The sequence below is a fragment of the Paramisgurnus dabryanus genome, chromosome 7, assembly GCF_030506205.2.
Source record: "Paramisgurnus dabryanus chromosome 7, PD_genome_1.1, whole genome shotgun sequence".
NCBI classification, from domain to species: Eukaryota; Metazoa; Chordata; class Actinopteri; order Cypriniformes; family Cobitidae; genus Paramisgurnus; species Paramisgurnus dabryanus.
This window is the reverse complement of record NC_133343.1, coordinates 35,018,501-35,038,487: the sequence shown is the minus strand read 5'-3', so window position 1 is coordinate 35,038,487 and position 19,987 is coordinate 35,018,501. Positions and strand designations below refer to the sequence as shown.

The following is a 19,987-nucleotide window of genomic DNA, read 5'->3' as shown; positions in this document are numbered from 1 at the left end:
ATACGTATCAACATGCTGTTAAGCGAAATCTTGACATGAATGTCTGAATTGTCATGCATCACGTGATCAACCACGTTTCTTGTTTTTTTCTGCAGAGGCTATCCGTATCTCAGCAGTCTCAGGGAGAATCCGTATCCTCTCCACTTCAATCTCAACCCAGCCAGGGAGAATCCAGTCCCTGTTCAGATATCTCCAGCTATGAAGAGGCAGCTTCCCCACTTTCGGCTGCGAGTTCTGGTCCAATCGAGTCTCAAGGTAGAGTCGCTGCTAATGATCCTGAAGAGCTTCCTCTCCTCAGTCAACACTTCCTACCGTGTGACCCCACCAAATGGAACGTGCAGGAAGTGTTCGAATTTATTCGCTCTTTGCCTGGTAAGTATTTATTATGATAAGGATGAAACCTTAGACTGCCTAGATTACCCTAGCAACCACTTAGATCGCCTTAACTGCATAACTATGATTTAGAAACCACTAAGGCTACGTTCACACTGCAGGGCTTAATGCTCAATTCTGATTTTTTTTGCAAGGCCGTTCACATTTCCAATTAAATTCGACCTTTTGTGATGTCAATGACGTACGGGTCGGATACATGTGGCCTGGCCGTTCAGACAGAGGTCGTATTTCAAAAGATCAGATACGTATCGGATTCAGGACCACATACCCAAGTGGCCTGGGTCACATTTGAAAAGATCAGATCTGTGTCGTTCAGACTGTCATGAAAAGATCAGATACAGATCGCATAGGGGCAAAAAAATTGGGTCGTTTCAGCCTGCGGTGTGAACGTAGCCTAAGAGAACTGTAATAATCACAGCAAATTTGTTATGGCGGAGTCTCTAACTTCATCACCTGGCGGCCATCTTACCTCAGACAGCTCACTCACTCGTAGCATTGTGTTTAATGGTGCAGGTTCTTTTAAATGACCATAACTTGCTCAATTTTCTACCGATTTTCAAACGGTTTTGTTTTTTTACAAACGTTATTAAAGTGGCTATAATTCTGGATGCTTTAACATGATTCATGAAAATTATTCATTAAGTATGCAGTGTCATAGGTACATCTCTGACGTTTATTACAAACCAAACTGTTTGAAAATCGGTAGAAAATTGAGCAAGTTAAGGTCATTTAAAAGTACATGCTCTATTAAATGCAATGCGTCCTATGGTAAGATGGCCGCCAAATGCGGATGTTCCACTCAATTGGCCAGCAGCGCGGGTGAGACATCTAGCCTTTATTATACATATCTGTGTGCTGAACGCTTTGCGCAGAACCACATGAAGTCAAACACTTACTGGCTAATGGTTACTCTCAATCGCCCCCAACTGGAGAGGGATGGTAATTACAGTTGCAAATTACAATAAATCGCACATCGGTTTTTCCCTCTTTGGTTAAAAAATTTAAAGATGGAAAATGTTCGGCTAATGCGACCTCTGTTTGTGATGTAAAGAACCATTTGTCTTTTTGTGCACTTTTTTTTTTGTTCCTCTACCTCCTTTGCAAGGTTACAGTCTGTTAATTTATTGTTGCGATTAATTGCAGGTTGCCAGGAGATTGCCGATGAGTTTCGAGCTCAGGAGATTGACGGACAGGCCATGCTGCTACTAAAGGAAGACCATCTAATGAGTGCCATGAATATTAAATTGGGACCCGCCCTCAAGATCTTCGCCCGCATAAACATGCTAAAAGACTCTTAGCCGTGAAAGGCGGTATTCGTGTATCAAGCGTGTCCTCTGCCACAGAAACTTGATCTAGGGACTACAGCACCCCAAACTGCACTACAACAGATTTCAAATACTAAAATACACACGCCTCTTGGCTTTATATATTTCGGGACTAATGTCTAAACATGCACTTCCTCATTCATGACAAGAACTGAAGTGAATTCAGCCCGAACAAAAAATGACTCGTCTACCTATGAAGAATCGCACAAATGATTTATACCAAATGGAAGGATCGTGAATTGATTTAATTGTCGATCAGAGATTTGGAATGATGACTGGGGCTCACAGGTGGCTTGGCTTAACTACCTGGTGCTCAGAAATATTTGGAAAATATAGGCAAAACAAAGCCGAAGCTCCATGATGTGGCTCCATAACTCCTGAAAGATATATTTGGACTGTACATTTTTGTTGTTGTCACAGATGCTTTTGTACAAATATGTTTAAGTAAATTATTCTTACCTTTGTATTTGTTACAGGGGTTGAATCACAGCAGACCGGTGCTATTTAACTCAGTCACATTTGTTTTCAGAAGACTTGAAATACAGAAGCAAAGGAACAGAATTTTGAACCTAAAAAAAGATACAACCTGTAGCCTTATGTTGTGTGTGTCAATACAGACATGCTACACATGGTTTTGAGATGCACATTAAATCGTATTTAACTTGGATATTGGGAATGATGATGTTTATGGTTTTAAATGTGCTCAGATTTGTCATTGTATGTTGATAGGATTGTGATGTGATTTTTGTTTAGTACAATGCTTTGTGAAATGCCTGTATTTATCAGATGAATCAAATTTGTAATATAACATTTTTTACTGAAGGATTCATGTGTCCATTCGTGTTTTAATAGTTTGAGATTGCATATTCTTCATTTCTGTTATTTGTCTTTCAACTTCTCCATTTATTTCATTGCATAGATATAAAACCAAACCAAGTTGAATCTTAAAAACTAGGCATTTCTTCAAAACATACATTCGTTTTCTAATCTGCTATTCCAGTAACTTTTCCTCGAAATTCACAGAGATGTCCTAGCAGAGCAACCACAGTTCATAAAATTAGCATGGACCTGTGTCCATACGTTTAACTACGTTTAATTATAAAATTAAGATGAACTATAATATCTTTATTTATTGTTCTATATTTAATGTTTCTTGTAAAATGTCCTGCCTGAAAAGCATTCTTGCATGGAGCCATTTTGTTTTGATATTTTGTATTTAACACATTAACATGTATACATTTAGATAATATTTTCCGTTTTAGCATTTCGTCCAGAAGGTTTCGGTCACATAAGATCCACTGTAGGGCCTTGAAATGCACAGCTTTTTGATGCATTGACACAATTTCCACTGAAACAGGAAGTTAGGGTGAAAAATATTAAGTGGCCCCTCCCTTTTTCAATATAGCCAATAGCATCTAGCTTACCTCACAGACTGATTTTACATTTACTTTGGTGTGTATAGTGTGTATTAGTACATGTTAACGATATGCAAAAGGTCCAAACCCCAAAGTAAACGATGACGCAAGTTATCGTCTCCAACATAAATCTCTTTTCTTGGACTACAACAAACACACGGATTGTAGGCAACAGTTTACTTCCTGGGCCTGATGACGTGGACAAGACCGACATTATCATAATTCCTCTCGCTTCGGACTCACAGCCTGTAAGATAACTCCTTTTAGCATTGCATTGTGACCGAATCTTTCAAACATGGTAAGGAGCGTCACATTTCCGGCTGACGTCAGAGGTTTTTAGGCCAATCAAAGTGTACAGATTAGCTGGCCAATTTTTACACATTTTTTGCATTTCAGGAAGAGAATGAAATCTGGAGCTACAAGAATAATGTGGAAAATAATGTGATACCATAAACCAGTGGTTCCCAAACTTTTTCAGCATGCCGCCCCCCTTGTGTACGGTGCATTCCTTCGCGGCCCCCCAAAGAAAATTTGTGACAAAAAACTGTTCTAAAACTCAACATTTTTATAAAAAAAAACTTAAATTATACAAAAAAGTAGTGCTTTTGGTTAGTAGCCTTATTTTTTTTAGGTTAAACTACACAGAATTGATGTATTTCATAAAATGTCATAAATTTGGGGCCCCCCTGGCACCAACTCGCAGCCCCCATAAACCACGCAAACGTATTATACCAAATACACAAAATAAAATGTTTAGCAATGAAATAGGTGCCCTTTAAACATTCTGTTCTGATGACGCAGAGTTGCAACTACGGTAGCTGAGAAGGCCATTATTTGTGTTCTTTTTAAATATTTTCAGAGCCTAATAAAATCTTTTTAAATTCGTGTTTAATACTGTAAAATACGCTCAATGTTAGAGTCATCTTTATTGGAGCACACTAGTTTATAGATATCCTTCAGGCTAACACATTCATACTAAAAGCCCAAAAACTTAAATTTTGATTTTATGGGGACTTTAAATGTTTTGTGTTGTAATAATAAATGCCGCCGCTGGGTGGCAGGCATGCATTTAAATGGTCACAGTACAAAGCTTCAAAGATGTTCATTTATCCTCCTGTCTGTCTGACTGCTTATCTCAGATCCAAATATGGTCAGCTTTAAAACTATCCCATATATTTAGCATTTCAAAATACGTGAGTGGTGGTAATGCAACGAAATAACAAGTTTAACGGAAATCGGGCAAAAAAGTGTAGTAAATTGAGGACCGGAGAGGGGAGGAGGTCTCGCTGAGGCACAAAGAATCCCATTTTATAAACTCGCTCAGTCCCGCCTCCTGCCCACTCTATCTCGCATTCCCATTGGTCAGCGCGTGGATGCTCTTTTATTCTATTGGTTGTTCAAGATGTCCGTTTGCGTTCTCCAGAGCAGCTGAACTTCACTGAAGCCGATCTTCAGCGATATTGGAAACTGATCAAACTTGGGATGGCACCCACTACGGTGAGTTTTTCATCTTTTAAACACTTTGCTAAATCATTTTCTTTCCAGAAATCGAGAGAAAACGAAAGAAAACACGAGAGCAAAATAAACTTTTGTCAAACGCACAAGATGCAGACTGTGTGAACAGTTTGAGGAGATTCGTGCTAGTGTTGATGTACTTTAACGTTACTTACTTTACTTTAGTATTGCTTGCTGTACTTTAAATAACCGACAGTATAGGAAACATTTATTTATTTATTTAAACAACTGTCCTTAAGAGGCTTTAACGAGATTTTCCTTACAGGAGCATCGTGTGGACAAAAACTATTTGATAAAGGTTTTCATAAAACTTTCTTTCTTTGCAAAAATATCAACTTCTATTTCTGCTTTTGAAAGTTCGTTATAAGATGTGTTTCAAAATCTTGTGAGCTGCCTACCTAGGCAACATTTGTAGGCATCATAGTCGCGTTCTTAGTTAGCGGAGTTTAGGTGATGCCCAACTACTGCACTTGCATTGGTGCAAGTAAACACAATGGGGTTTGACAAAATAGTCAAAATAAATGTATTGTGTTGCTTTAAATAATACCCCCCCCCCCAGTATTAACTGTACTTTAATATTGCATGAAATATTGTTTTTATATTATATCAATTCAAACGTAACGTTAGTTTATATGGGATAAGTGTTGTTATTGTGATACACCTAAGGAAAGAGTGAGGAGACTTATTTTAAGTCCTTATAGTGCATTAATGTGAATTGCTGCCCCATATATCTAATATGCATTACACTTTGTATAGTTTGCACTTTAATGTAAGTGGGCAGAGTTGATAGCATGAACAGGCAATCGGGCCATCTGTTTTGTAGTTTACAAGCAGCTTGGGGATTAAATGAATTACCCTGTGACATGTCGGGTGAGAGTAGACTCCTGCTTCAGGCTAGCTTCAGGAAAAATGGTGGGTAATTTGAGAAGCTTTCGGGTTGATGTTTAATGCTGTAGCACCCTTTAATTCAGAAAGGCACGGGCACCATTAAAGAGGAAATTCCAAATTAGCCAACCATGAAGAACACATCAGATAATCCCGACGTGTGCTTGAAAGCAAGATCCAAAGCTTTGTTTTGGAAGTTTGAAGATACATAAAGAATTTGAGGAATTTTGTCAATTGTTTATCATTCTTTCTCTTATAGATAAAGTTTGCTTATGTACAGGTATAGACGGTTTCAGCGGAAACAACATAAACAAATGGCTTTCGTGGCCTAAAGTAACTTCTGGTAGACTTCTGCAACACTCTAGAGTAGATTATTACCGGTACTGATAATAGGCTAAATAAATAACCACCAGTAAGTTACCTTAGTTCAAATCATAGCTAAAGCGTATCAATTACTACACTGAGCTAACATTTTTGTGTAAAAGTAAAGGATTATTTCACTTTATTTAAAAAATCTCGATAATTTACTCACCCCCATGTCATCCAAAATGTTGAGGTTTTTCTTTGTTCAGTCAAGAAGGAATTACGTTTTTTGAAGAAAACATTCCAGGATTTTTCTCAATTTAATAGACTTTATTGGATCGTTTACAATTGAAGTTTCAATGCAGCTTCAAAGGGCTTTAAACAAACCCAAATGAGGCATAAGGGTTTTATCTAGCATTTTTGCCAAGAAAAAATATGCGCTTTTAAACCACAACCAGCGCGACCTCATGTAATAACGTCGAAAAGGTCACGCGTTACACATGTAAAACGCACATTTGCGACCATTTTAAACAATAAACCGACACAAAGACATTACTTAGTATCATTTCACATACAAAAACGTCAGATTGGTCCTCTCTCTCCACACTCGTACCGCCTAACACTGGGGACCGCACAGTTTCGCCAATATCATGCATGACCATTCGACGTGCTTACGCATTGAGTAAGGTTGTGCTGGCGCGTCACACGGCTAGTGCAAGACAAGAAATCGTGGTTTAAAAGAACATACTTTTTATTTTTCTTGTCGAAAATGACAGTGATTTTGCTAGATAAAACCATAGACTGTAAAAAAAAAATGGCCGACGCCCATTCGCTCTCTTCCATTGGTGAAAAGTGAAGCCGCCAATGTCCTGATATGGCGCTGACATCTTGGGTCTTGAGTCTGCGCAGTAGCGATTTCGGGACTGCTCCTGTGCTGTAGTGAGCAGGAAGTAAAGCCACGAAATCAAGGCCCCGCCCTCGCTCTCACGGAATGCGCATATAACAGCTGTCAATCATGATGTGACCCCACCATTTTTATAGCATTAAATAACTAACTAAAAACAAACTTTTTTTAAAAACAAACATTTGAATTTACATCAACGTGATTACATTTTGTTTAAGTGTAATTAATTTGTTTAGTTGGTCTCAATTCTCATTGAATAACATGGGGGAGGCGGGGTTTATGACCTATACTGGGACCAGTCACTGGGGGGCGACTGAGACGTTTCGGCTTCACTTTTCAGGGATTGTACGGCACGCTTGGATAAGACCCTTATGCCTCGTTTTGCATAGTTTAGAGACCTTTGAAGCTGCGTTGAAACTGCACTTTTAGGGGCGATTTACATTTCACGTGCGGTTTGCGCACTCGCAATGGAAGCAACCCGGTCACGATGCACACACGGTGCGACGCGCTCATTTTTTCCAGGTGCGTCCGCATCGCATCGAGTTCAAAACATTTCAACTTTCTAGAATGCCGCAAGCGCACCGCAGGTCATGTGACACAAAAAACAACCTACGGTCGCGTTTTCCGCGCAGATTTAGACGCAAAGTGTGAACCGCCCCTTAAACTGCATTGAAATTGTAAACTGCTTGGGTTCAATAAAGTTTATAAAATTAAGAAAAAATCATGGAATGTTTTTCTTTAAAAACTAAATTTTTTCTTGACTGAACAAACAAAGACATCAACATTTATGATGACATGGGGGTGAGTAAATTATTTTTTGACATGGTATTTGTTCCAATGGTCACTTTAGCCACCAGCCATACCAATAAACAAGCACAAACCAGAAGTTAACTTCCGGCCAGGCGCGTAACCGCAACAACTCGCCCCGATATGGATAGCATCCGATGCTGTGGTTATTCGTCTGCCCCGAAGAAGTTTTCACAGGTAACACACATACTTAAAGAAAATTTATAGCTTGAATGCAACTTCGGTCACTTTAGATAAAAGCATCTGCCAAATCCGTAAACGTAAATATCTGCTGGATGTATTGTATTTTAATTTTGGAAAGTAAGGCACCTTTTACTTCTCAAATAAAAGTCAAAATGAAGTAGTGAAATTAGTAGATCTATAAAATGTGGCTTTATATTGGGACACGCTTCAAATTAGCACTGTTTGACAGGGTAAACCACAGACCATGAAAGCTTTCAAGCATGGTATACTATACTCCAAGCCTCAGTTGTAGCATGCAGTTCCCATCAATGCAAAATACGTCAAAAGAAACATGATTGCAAAGGTATTAAAATAACAAATATGCATGAGAAACAGATTTTAATTCATGCGGCTAAGTAGGGTTGTGTAAAGTACAGCAGTGCCAATATGAGAACTCTGACGTGGAAGCAAGACTTCCAAGTTTAAAGTATCCCAGATTTCAGCTGGAGCACAGTAGCTGGAAGGCGTCCGTCTCCGAGCACGTTATGTAACAGTTCGGTCCTCGTGGCTTCACGAAGTGGAAACTTTGGCTGACCACACAAATCTCAAGATGATCTCGAAAGCGCCATTAAAAAGCAAAGTGGGGTCAGGCTGAAGAAATCTAGGTTTAGTTTGAGATTATTTTAGCTAAGCTTTACAGCTGTGTGTCAAAGCATTGGTGGTGTGCACAGATGTGTGGAAAAGTGAAATCTGATGCTTTCAAAGTTTTTCATGCGCTATTACGGAGTATTTAGAAGTGAGGGCTAGGAGAGGAATGTGAGTCTTATTTTACCAACAACAAGCCTTTCTTTCAAACTGTCTATCAATAGGCAGCGTTTCTAGAAGTCATGGTATGCCACTTTTGCTTTGATGTTGGGACAAATGCTTTGACTCATAAGACTGAAGTGAAAATAACAACAGCATCTTGTCCTGGATGTTTTTTAGTTTCCTGTGAACTTCTAAAACACATTCGTCAGATAAAGTAAACAGTAAATGCACATTTTGGTTTGTTTGGATGAGTCTGTGTTTGGATTATGTTTCACAAAGACTCCCTCTTCTTAGGATTCTCAGCAAAATGTTTAACAAAAATGCAGTTTTATTTATGAGTGAACTTTACCATTAAAACTTTATGCAACTCAAATAAGTTGTGCAGGACTGATTGCTGTAACTGATCTCATTATTATTGTTGGATTCTAATAATGGTTTAGTCTACTGGGATTTACCTAAATTTACTGCTTCCTTGAATAAAAAATGTGTTTATATTTGTTGATTTTAGTAAGTGCTTACTTACATGAACAAAAAATAAGCAGTGTAGTTGCATCTTTGTTCATGTTACCCTAGTTAATGCCAACAAAAAAGCTACAACTTTTGATTTTAATATGTATTAGTATTCAGCCCAGTCACATACTTTGCTTTCACCCCCATACCACCCACTCTGACTTAACCAGGACACATTTTAGCCTGATATGTCCCACCCCGACTTCCTGGTTTAATAAGGAATATGCCAACACAGGAAAGAAATATGCACCGTTTAGCCTGTTGAATAAATATCATTGAAATGCAGTTTTGTCTATTATGGTTGTGTCCCTTCCCTTGGTAAAGCATTGCATTAGCAGTGCAATGGTCGAGCGTTTGATCATAGCAATCATGCATACTAATAAAAATGTATACATTGAATGCATTGAAGCATCTGCCGAATACATGAAATTAAATGTTCTGTATTGTTTACGATATCTGGATCTTTATGCACGTTTGTTTTCTTTAATGATTTGTTGTTGGTGTTTTGTCCGCAGGAGTCGAGACTGAATGTGGAGGCTTTGAGTAAAAGAGATGTTTTGCTTCTCTTCAGTGTATTGGAAGGAGAGCTGGAAGCTCGAGACTTTGTCATACAGGCACTTAAGGTAAGTTCAATATTTTTTTATAGTTTTTGTATATCTTAGATGTAAGATTGTGTGATGCTACTAAATACAGGGAACTACACTAACCTTTTCCACTGGTGGCACTTGCGCTACCAACTTTTTCAGTTACTGGCGCAAAATATGATTTGGTCGCACATATTTTTTTCAAGTTATATTAAGGCGCTCTGGATAATAATGAACAATAATGAAACTGTATTGCATACAGATATGCTTTTTATTTTACTTGCCATCTTTTAAACCACATGCCGCCTTGTTTTCTTAAACGTTGCAGTGTTTCCCACAGATCTGAAATGTACTTGGTGGTGGTAGCCGGTGAAAAGGGCAATTATTACCCACTGACAAATAATGGTCTACTAAACATGTGATGTAGAACTAATAATGTGTGACACAACACAATAATTTGATTCATTGAAAATTAATATTAATTTCACATTATATTCATCAATCTAACCACCCCAAACTTTCTTTGCCATTAACAAAGCTGACACTGTTTGTCAAAGCACCACGAAAAGACTTACTGTTTTTGCACTGATATATGAAGCAATTAGACCCCTTTTATCAAACTCAATATAATACAATACTATGTATAGTATATTAATAGACAGTGCAGGTCTATAGATTATAAATGTGACTGATGTTATAATGGTTATAATTTCTATTAGAAAGGCACTTTTACTGCTTCTGCTCTATCTTTCAATTTCTCTCTTGCCGATTTAAAAAGCTTAATCCACTCGTTATTTCAGATTTAAAAGTCTACTTGCTGTCCCGGTGACAGACTTTACATTGCTTTGCTCGTTCAGTGCAATATGGGCTTGACATTAGCATTGCTTTTTGCTACAATCTCTGTCCAAACTTAATATGGATATGGTTTTAGAAAATATATGGTTAATTAATAATAAGATTATTAAAAAAATGTGAGAAAGCAAATGCAGCGCGTGGTCGTAACAAGAACCATCGCCATAGAAACCGGAGGCACGCTGAAACTGCACTCGAGCTTTAGCGCGGTAGCGCTCATGGCCGTTTTCCGATCGAGTCGGGTTATAAACACAACATTAATCAGACTTGGGACCCAAAGTAATTAAACTAGGACCTAACCGGACCTGACAGACCATTAAAAATATAAACCCGGAACCATACGAGTCCCGCGTCCTCAGTGAAGAAAGACCTCTGCTCAAGTTCAGAAACAAGGAAGACACTGCGCTTGCGTCGCGTCCCACCCAATTCATTGAGAAACAGCTGAGCACGCAAACGCACACTGATAGGGAGAGACACGACGTGCTTTCACGCAAAATGAAGCCAACGTGTTGATGGCTCAGAGCACGTTATAAAACGTATTCTTAAGATCCACATTTCTGTTTTAATAAATGCTCATAGTAAATCATAGCATATTGTCTAAAACATTAGGTAGCACATTTGCGACCCATTAAAAATTAGGGTCGCGACGGCAGTTCAAAAGGTCGCATATGCGACCATTTTGGTCGCAGTGTAGCTCCCTGAAATAGCTACCAACTTTTGTTCATTACATTTTCAAACATATCACACATATGCCAGACGTAAAACCATATGATGTTTTCTGATGCACAATAGCTATGTTTCCATCTAAAGTTGCAAATAAACTCATTCCCTGACAGCCTTTTAAAAAAAGTTGCCTGCCAGCATTTATTGTGATTTTCCCAAAAGTAAAAAAAAAAAACTTCCAGGAACAACTTCTTCTATAAATATATAAACATACAAAAATATCAAATGAAAGAACAGGCCCTCTGCTTTCTAACAAACAAACAAAAAGGGGAATAAAGTCTCATTATATCTTCATTTGTTCTCTTTTTATAACATCTTACATCCCATAGCCTTCCAAGACTTCTGCACTGAGAAACCTTGAGGTTTACAAAGCTCAGTTTGTTTAGAAAAATGCAAATGCTATACATTTACAAGGATCTTTTCAGAGTCGTTACATTACAAGTAATGATGTCGGTTGGCCATGGGTCAAACGGCACATTGCAGTTTTCAATCAAGATAATCTTGACAGATTATCGAACAAGTGTCAACCAAAACTTTTTGTTTGAACTTTAGCATCCTACTGTTTGCTTCATTCCAAACTCAATTGCATTCTTACTGTAGCATCAATACAACATCCATCAGGCTTTAATTAGACCGGACTGGACCTTATTTTACCTTCTTTTGTTCATAACAACATAAACAGCATGTCCAGGATATATGTACACTCTCATAAAAAGTAGGGTACAACCTAACGCTTTTTGGTTTTGGCTCAATCATTCAAAAAATATTTGAGTTTGATTAATTATATTTTTACACAAGCAACACACACATCTTTGCAACAAATGAACATTAGAAGTTTGTTTCTTGTACTTACCATTCTTGGACAATTACACCAAACGTGACAGAAGTGCAAACGTTACAACTTACCCCATAGGTGGGGTTAATTGTAACAGGCAGGGGGTTAGTTGTAACACTTGCTAAAAATTAAGTTTGCAGGGAAATATTTCAATACTATTTTGTCTAAATACTTGAAGTGGATATGGTTTATATATCTGTCTATGATAGGCAGGTATCCACACTGTTTTCATTCATCCAGCCCTTTCTAACAATAATTCAATTATAAATGGATAAAAATGGTTAAATATGTGAGAAAAAGCAGCACAATTATGACATTTTTTTTATATATCCTTAAATAAATAAATAAATAAATAAATATATGACCCAGTCTGTAATAACAATACTAGAGTTTCAAAATCAAATTTTGAGATAATGAGCATCAAAGTCTGATTTTAGCCATTCATTTCATTATGATTTCAATCTTTGACGTGACCTTATTCAATCAATATTAAAGATATGAACAAAAATAAATTTGACACACGATTTTTGATAAGACAAGTGCATTTATTTTGTTGGCAGCCAGCAATCATTCGTGTGTAGCCTATTTAAAACAACGTCAAGAATTACGCTAACGTTAGCGGTTTTCATATCGTAAGTGCTGAGCTGAGGGGTTAGTTGTAACAGAGCGTTACAATTAACCCCGCTGGGCCAAAATATTTTAAAGCCCACCAAAAAAGTCGCTTAGAGCTGCAGACATATTTCAAAACAATGCTTTATATGTTTTAGTCAACGAGACCCTGATTAATATAACATAGCATTGGATGAAAAAATTTACTTACATGGCACCAAAACACTCGTTCATCAAAAACTCTCTGGAAAATTATTATACATTTCCAATAATGTGCATGAGATCGTCTTTTGGCAGCATGAAATCAATACGGAAAAAAAACTAATCGCTCAGCCCTGTGCAACAATGTAAACAGTCCGCGTTACAACTAACCCCGCATTAGTTTTTGCCCCGCGCACCCCTACATAAGTCCTAATATGTATAACATTTAAGGTACTAATATGTACCTTTTGGAAAAGACATAACTTTTGTGCCGTCTTGCAAATTTATATGATATATGAATTAATAATTGAATATTCACGATATGCAATACAAAATTGATATTTAGAATAAAAACTATTGAGTTTTTGCACAACACATGCCAAAAATTATTAAACATGGTTTTTTTTCAGTCTAGCATTATTTTAGTGTCGGTTGTTCATCTCACTATGTTAGCATGGCAGTAAATCTCAGTATCTCCCTCAGATTTGGTGGAAATCTTTTAACCGCTGTCTGAACAGATATTATCTCTGCATTCCTGTTTTTGAAAGCATTGGGCAGAGGCTTTTGTGCAACACAAACAGTGGATTTTCCAGAGGCATTAACCATGCTTTTAAACCACTTTTAAGTCATTTAGCCGAGTATAAGTGGATAGCATATATTGAACCAGACTGCATATTTCTTCTCAAACTCTGTGTGGTTTTTAGGGGCAGTGTTCTGGCATGCTGAGAATACAATCTCTATCACTCATGCTCACTTTGAATGAGGTCATTAAGGCATGACTTTACTCTCTCTCTCTCTCTCTCTCTCTCTCTCACACACACACACAGACATACATACAGAGACCAGTAACACGTTACAATAAGGTTGTATTTATTAATGCATTAGCTTACATGAACGTAAAACGTGCAATATAATTTTCCAGCATTTATTAATCTTTGTTAATGTTAGTTTATGCCAATACAATTGTTTATTTTAGATCATTGTGCATTTAGTAATGTTAAAGGAACAGTATGTAAGAAATTTATATCAATTAATCATAAAATGGGCCTGATATGTCACTAGACATTAAGAAATCATTTTCATTTCAAATACTTATATCACTGACAACAGTGGTCTGGACAGGATATTGCAATTTAAAAAGTGGAGTTGCAGCCCTCAACTGATGTTTATGTTGTCATTTTGTGTATTGGCCACCAGTTGTGTGATTGCAGTACCAGTTTTAGCCACAAGTTTTGTGATTGCAATACCAGTTTTGGCCACAATCCTACATACTGTTCCTTTAAGTAAATGCTAAATTTAGTAATATTTATAATAATGAATAAATATTTTGTTATACTCTACCTGCCTTATTCAATACATAGCGACAAAATTTAGCTTTTTTTACCAAGCAAATAGCAAGATGCACTTTACATTTCTTTAGTCATTTAAGTCGGTTTTACTGTGTTTTAAGATCATTTCCAAATATTTGACCCTCTCAGGAACCTTTATGATGAAGATTTGCAGTTTATATTTAAATTAGGGATGCACCGATACCGCTTTTTTGGAATACGAGTACGAGTACTTGCATTTCAGTACTTGCCGATACCGATACGGAGTACTTAATAAAAAACATGATTTAAATTTACAGGTAACAGCTTTAGTCATATAATTTAACAAAAAACAAGGGACTAGTTTTCCAGTTTGTTGTAAACTCTGCCTCTTTGGACAACACAAGAGACATTAACCCCTTACACGCCGCTCAAACATAGACATTTCTCAGACCGTGGTATCGATTCCAGGTATCGGGGGACTTTTAACGAGTACGAGTACTTTAGAAAATGTGGTATCGAGGCCGATACCCGATATCGGTGCATCCCTAATTTAAATATTTGTGTGTTTATTATATAATATGTTCCCCATCACATTTGGTTAAGAGGAAAGGATAAACAGAGACCACTTCAGTCTTTCTGACTTGAGTTCATGTTTGTCATTGGGCATGCTTGTTCCCATACTTTGTGCCTCTTAGCAGCAATTGACTTTTGAGGGAAAACTTTAAAACAACAAAGTTTCTTGACTAACAAGTAAATATACTTTGAGTGCCACGGCCGGCAAGATGCCTTCCAGGTTTCCAGCTCAAAGTGAGTTTATTATAAGCTAGTCCAGTGTTTTACGCAGTTTAATAAGATGGAATCTTTTTTTTTTTGTAACTAATATGTACACGGTCAAAAATCTTTAGTTTTTACGATTTAAAAAAAAAAGCCAGAAAACGGCTGTAAAAATACAAGAACCATAAAAAACAACTTCGCGTTTAAAATCTGTAAAAAAAAAATACGTTGGCATTTTTGTTTCATTAAATGTTCCATTAAAGCAAAGTTGTGTATGTTTCACAATTCTTAACTGTATTTTTTATAGTAAAGTTGTGTATATTTCACAATTCTTAACTGTATTTTTGATTGCAAAGTTTGGTATAATTAATGAAATTAATGGGTATTTACCATAGCAATTGTATATATATATTTTTTTGAATTACGAAATTTTGTATGATCTTGAAAGACCTGGTGACTAATACTAACAGTAACTATTGTAAGTGTGCTATTTACATTCCCCAGTCTCTCCCGTTCTCTTAGTCATGACACTGTTAGGTTATCTTGCTTTATCAGACACACTCTCTCTCTCTCTCTCTCACGCACACACATTAGTGTTGTTTCAAGGCACCAGCCTGGCTGACTTATTTTAAGTCATTAGTAGGGTTAATTTTCCCAAGGCCCCTATAATTGCTCCCATAATAGTTTTTATCCTAAACACACACACAGGTTTGAGAACATCTCATAAACGTCCATTGTTTTCATACCAGACATACATCTTCTACACCTAAACCCAGACCCCAGATCAGTAAATTTAAAACAAAACTCAACTTTTACTACTGGGGGTTACTTTAATTGTGCTTTCGAATCTGTTTTAACATGTTTAACTATTTGTGGGGACATTTTCAAAAACATTGGATTATGCAACAAGTGAGATCTTTTGAAAGCTGATTATCTATGATAATGTTGTGACTCAGTGATTTATGTGATTATGTAAAGAGCTGGTCAGAAAGACAAATCTTTGAATCTGGTATGCATATTGTAAATCCCAAACTCCTACAATAATAAAGACACATAGTATGTATCTTACTCAATGTGAAACCGTTTCTAGATGATTATTATTCAAGCTGGCTACTTCAGAAATGCCTTTTATTACTCACAGGATGTTTTCAAACTGGGAATTTACATTAGATGGTGTTTATTCATTTCGAGTGAATGGGATGTGACCTCAATGATGCCATATTTTTTTGCTTTCTCTCTCTCTCTCTCTCTCTCTCTCTCTCTCTCTCTCTCTCTCTCTCTCTCTCTCTCTCTCTCATTCACACATACTTTATGTCTATGGTCTCCATTCTCCTGTGTTTTGTTAATTAACAGGAATGTGCATTTCAGCAGCCCACCTTTAACTCCCCCATTGACAAAAACACAACACTCCTTCTCTCTGTTTCTCTCGAATGTCTCAGCCTTTCTGCTTCAGAGACTCCAAAACACTTATTCAAATTGTCACGTTTATCTATCCTAGCATCAGTTTCAGAGTTCAGTATGAGTGAAAGTTTCTGATTTATGCTCATTTATCACATTCAGCATGACGTGCGTGTGTGTTTGAAATAGTTACGCTTTTATGGTGTAGAGAGATTTTGATCATTATGCTGAAGTGTTTTTTTATGGAAGAAATTAATACATGATGGTAAGGAAACGATAACAAAATTTCAGTTTGTGAAAATTGTCATATTTAGACTTTGCCTGAAATGTTGCAGTCCTGCATTGGAGCAGGGTTTCCCAAATTGGGGTTCACGAACCCCTGGTGGTTCACAAGGCAATTGCAGGGGTTTCGTTAGTTGATGAAAAAATAATCAATTACTATTAAATCATAAAATGTAAACAAGTAATTAAATAAATTCTAAATGAAACGCTTAATAACAAAATGTATATTTTATTGTCACTATTACACATTACAAAATCTCACAAAACTGAAAACCTATGTAAAATGGACAGATATGTTTTATGTACCAGTAAAAGAAAATTACTAGATGAAGGTCCAATACCGGTTCAGATAAATAACAATAACTATGTAAAAAAAAACTACTGATAAAACTTTAAATAATAATAAAATAAATGTTTTTAAAGTTAAATACTTCCTTAAAATTAAAATCAAGTAAATAATTTGCGTCAAGGAAGTTCGCCTGACAAATTTTTTTGAAAACCCCTGCACTAGATACATACAGTGACTACGCATTAAATCACAAATACTCGCTCATGCACATGCACGTACCAAATGAACACACATGTTGTGGCTTGAATGTGTTACCCTAGCGCATATCTTTACTTAAAATAAATATGCACACTAGTTAGTGTACTTAATGGTCTAGCAAACTAAGCAAGCAACAGTTTAGATATTTTACTTTCAAATACTTGTGGCAATACATTCCTGGCTTTTGAGTCTTTTTTAATAGCAGCTGCTTAAATATTTTTAACAGTCAGTAATTCATCTTTCACTGGCAGGTGTAGCAAAGGATTTGTTTATATGTATATGTGTTTAGATATATGTATATACAACAGTGTGTGTTTACCCCCCTCCACCTGTCATTCATTTTCATACCTTTATTCCCTATACCCCTGGTTATATTTTTTCAAAAGCCCTCACTGTCAGCGTGTCAAGGCCCTCTCTTCATCCCTCTTTTTTTTCGTTTGGTTTGATCAAACCCTTAATCCGAAATATTAAACTTTCATCTCATTTGTGCTACAGAAAGGAATGATATGTCAAATCATGTGACCATACTGCATAGGAACCACTCATGCCATAGACGTTTGCATAGATTGAAGCAGACCGTAAATAAAAACTTAAAAATTTAATACATTTTAATAAATTTACTTTATCGCATAACTCATTTCACATTCAGTCGGCCTTGTTTTCTTCCAGGTCAAATGAGTTCGTTCGGTTCAGAGTTATTTCCGAATGTATTAAATTACTTCAGCTGAAGCTTTTTTGGTGTCTGGTTCCCAGTGTAGTCCCTCCCTAGACCCAAATGATTGTTTCGGCCGTCTACGGGGCCCCTTATTTAAAATGACAAACAGCAGAAACGGAGCAGACACAAATCTATACTCGAAGCCTTGGAGAATGGTTTATGTTGCTTTTGGCAGGGTCACATGCTCGGTATCATCCCATATCCTGTTTAGAAAGCAAGTATGGAGTGTGCATGTGTCCGTGTGAGAGCCTTGGAATTGGAGATCACTTTACAAGGATTGTAAGAGTTATTGGTTACAATTGAATTGAATTCAAAGCTCCCGTTACAGTTTTTTTTTTCAGTCGCTTTGTAGCATTTCTCAGATCAACCTCCACATCATCAAGTCATTTGTGCCCAACTTAAAAGCAAATTCTCATTTTTTTGAGGGGGACAAATTGCAAATACTTTGGTACCATCATGCAGATGATTATGTACAATTGTCTGCTGTTTGCTACATTTTCAATTCCTTGTCATTTTCATCAAAATACATTATACTGCTTTCTGTTAGTCTTACATCTCAAAACATTTAGGAATTAGTTCATCGTACAAGTCATGTCATGCAAAATTGTTTGCCTTTGAGTCATAGGGCCCTCTCTTGCACCCAGCACAATTGACTTTGTCAGTGACGCATGTATCATTCGTATTTTGCACCGGCGCACAGCAGGTTTTTCCCTCCACGGACGCACGTTGGCAAACTAGGGAATGAACTTGCGCTCCCTGAGCGGTTCAGCGCAAAAAAGGAGGCGTGTTGCGGCGCAAACCATCCCTGGTGCTATTTTGCAGTTTCAAAAAACAATTGTGCCACTGACCAAAAAAAAAACTAGTTTAAAGTCAGTGGCGCGTTGCGCGTGGTTCATTATGCTATTTTAAGGGTGCATGCTTGACCATAATGTATAAGCGTGCACAACGCGCACACACTTTGCTTATCTAATCTACACAGATGCAACAGTTATTTTTGCAAATCATAAATTGTTACAATAAAAAATATTAACACATGAGAAGGGAAATCATTGTGGTGATAGTTTTTATTTATTGTGTGGCTGCGTTAAAAAATTCTCATGTAAATAACGATTAAAATATTTTCATAAGGCTGTATTACGTTTATTTTATGTAAATAATAATTAAAGTGTTTTCATAAGAAACCTTAATGTATGTGAACTTGATTTGTAAGTGTACTTTGGGGTGGACCTTGCTTGAGTCCGATTTTAAAGCCCCCAAACCCTTTCAGCGGTGAGGGTGGACGCAGCGATGTCCTCTGCTGGCGTCAGGTTCTGTGTAGAGGCAGATCCACCTACCGTTACACGGCGTTCCCGATTTATGCTGCAAACTTAGGATTCCCCCGTCTCCTGACATCATTGTAGCACTTTGCGCAATGATGGGGATGCCAGCTGATGAGACTGTGGCTATTTCCTCCCAAGCCTGTTTAACCTACGCTGATTTGGGCGGGTTTCTCCTATCCCCATTCAAAACAACTTCTCTGTCTTTTGACTGCTCTTACAAGAACGTGGGTCTCCTCGGCTGTGAACCGCTCCTGGCGTGCGCCTGGTAAATCCGTCATAATAATAGCAACTCGCCATGGAACTTGCGCCCTTGCGTTTAAAGGGAATGTTGGAAAACTCAGATTGGTTTATTTGACATTACGCCCAAACCACACCTATGAATAATGAACCTACTTCAGACCAACCCCTTATTAATTTACGCCTGGCGCAAGAGTTATTTCTCCCGCCGGGAAAATAGCAACAGCGCCCAAGATCCGCCCACAAAGTCACTTGCGCTTCGCACTTGCGTTTCAGATCGTTAAAATAGGGCCCGTAATCTGTAAGCATGTTTTCCTATTATTTTTTTTTGTCTTTTGTAAATGTGAACTGAATTAATAAATTGCTGTGAAGTGAATCTTGAAATTTTGAGTTACAGAAAATGTACAATGAACCTTTCTAATTTTATTATTTTTTATTTGTACTGTAAAATGTTATTATTTTTTAATTGTTTACAGAGGTGAAAATGTGAATTTGTCCACAGTTAACATCAGAAAATAAATACTGACACATATAACATGGCTAAACATTTTGACTGTCTTGTTCCATTTTGATGG

General features: G+C 37.1%; 2 protein-coding genes across 4 annotated transcripts in view; both read left to right on the top strand.

The window, feature by feature from the left end:
- Nucleotides 1-2,540, top strand: part of phc2b (polyhomeotic homolog 2b (Drosophila)) — a 45,171-nt gene extending 42,631 nt beyond the window's left edge. For all 3 annotated transcript variants that reach the window (XM_065279690.2, XM_065279689.2, XM_065279688.2), the window contains exons 14-15: nucleotides 96-372; nucleotides 1,537-2,540. In XM_065279690.2, coding sequence (XP_065135762.2) covers nucleotides 96-372; nucleotides 1,537-1,691 — 432 coding nt within the window. In that variant the 3' untranslated portion in view covers nucleotides 1,692-2,540. The remainder of the gene's footprint in view (nucleotides 1-95; nucleotides 373-1,536) is intronic.
- Nucleotides 2,541-4,537: 1,997 nt separating this feature from the next.
- The window catches only part of cttnbp2nla (CTTNBP2 N-terminal like a), a 26,971-nt gene continuing 11,521 nt past the window's right edge, over nucleotides 4,538-19,987 (top strand). The window contains exons 1-2 of the mRNA XM_065279686.2: nucleotides 4,538-4,630; nucleotides 9,542-9,649. Coding sequence (XP_065135758.2) covers nucleotides 4,616-4,630; nucleotides 9,542-9,649 — 123 coding nt within the window. The 5' untranslated portion in view covers nucleotides 4,538-4,615. The remainder of the gene's footprint in view (nucleotides 4,631-9,541; nucleotides 9,650-19,987) is intronic.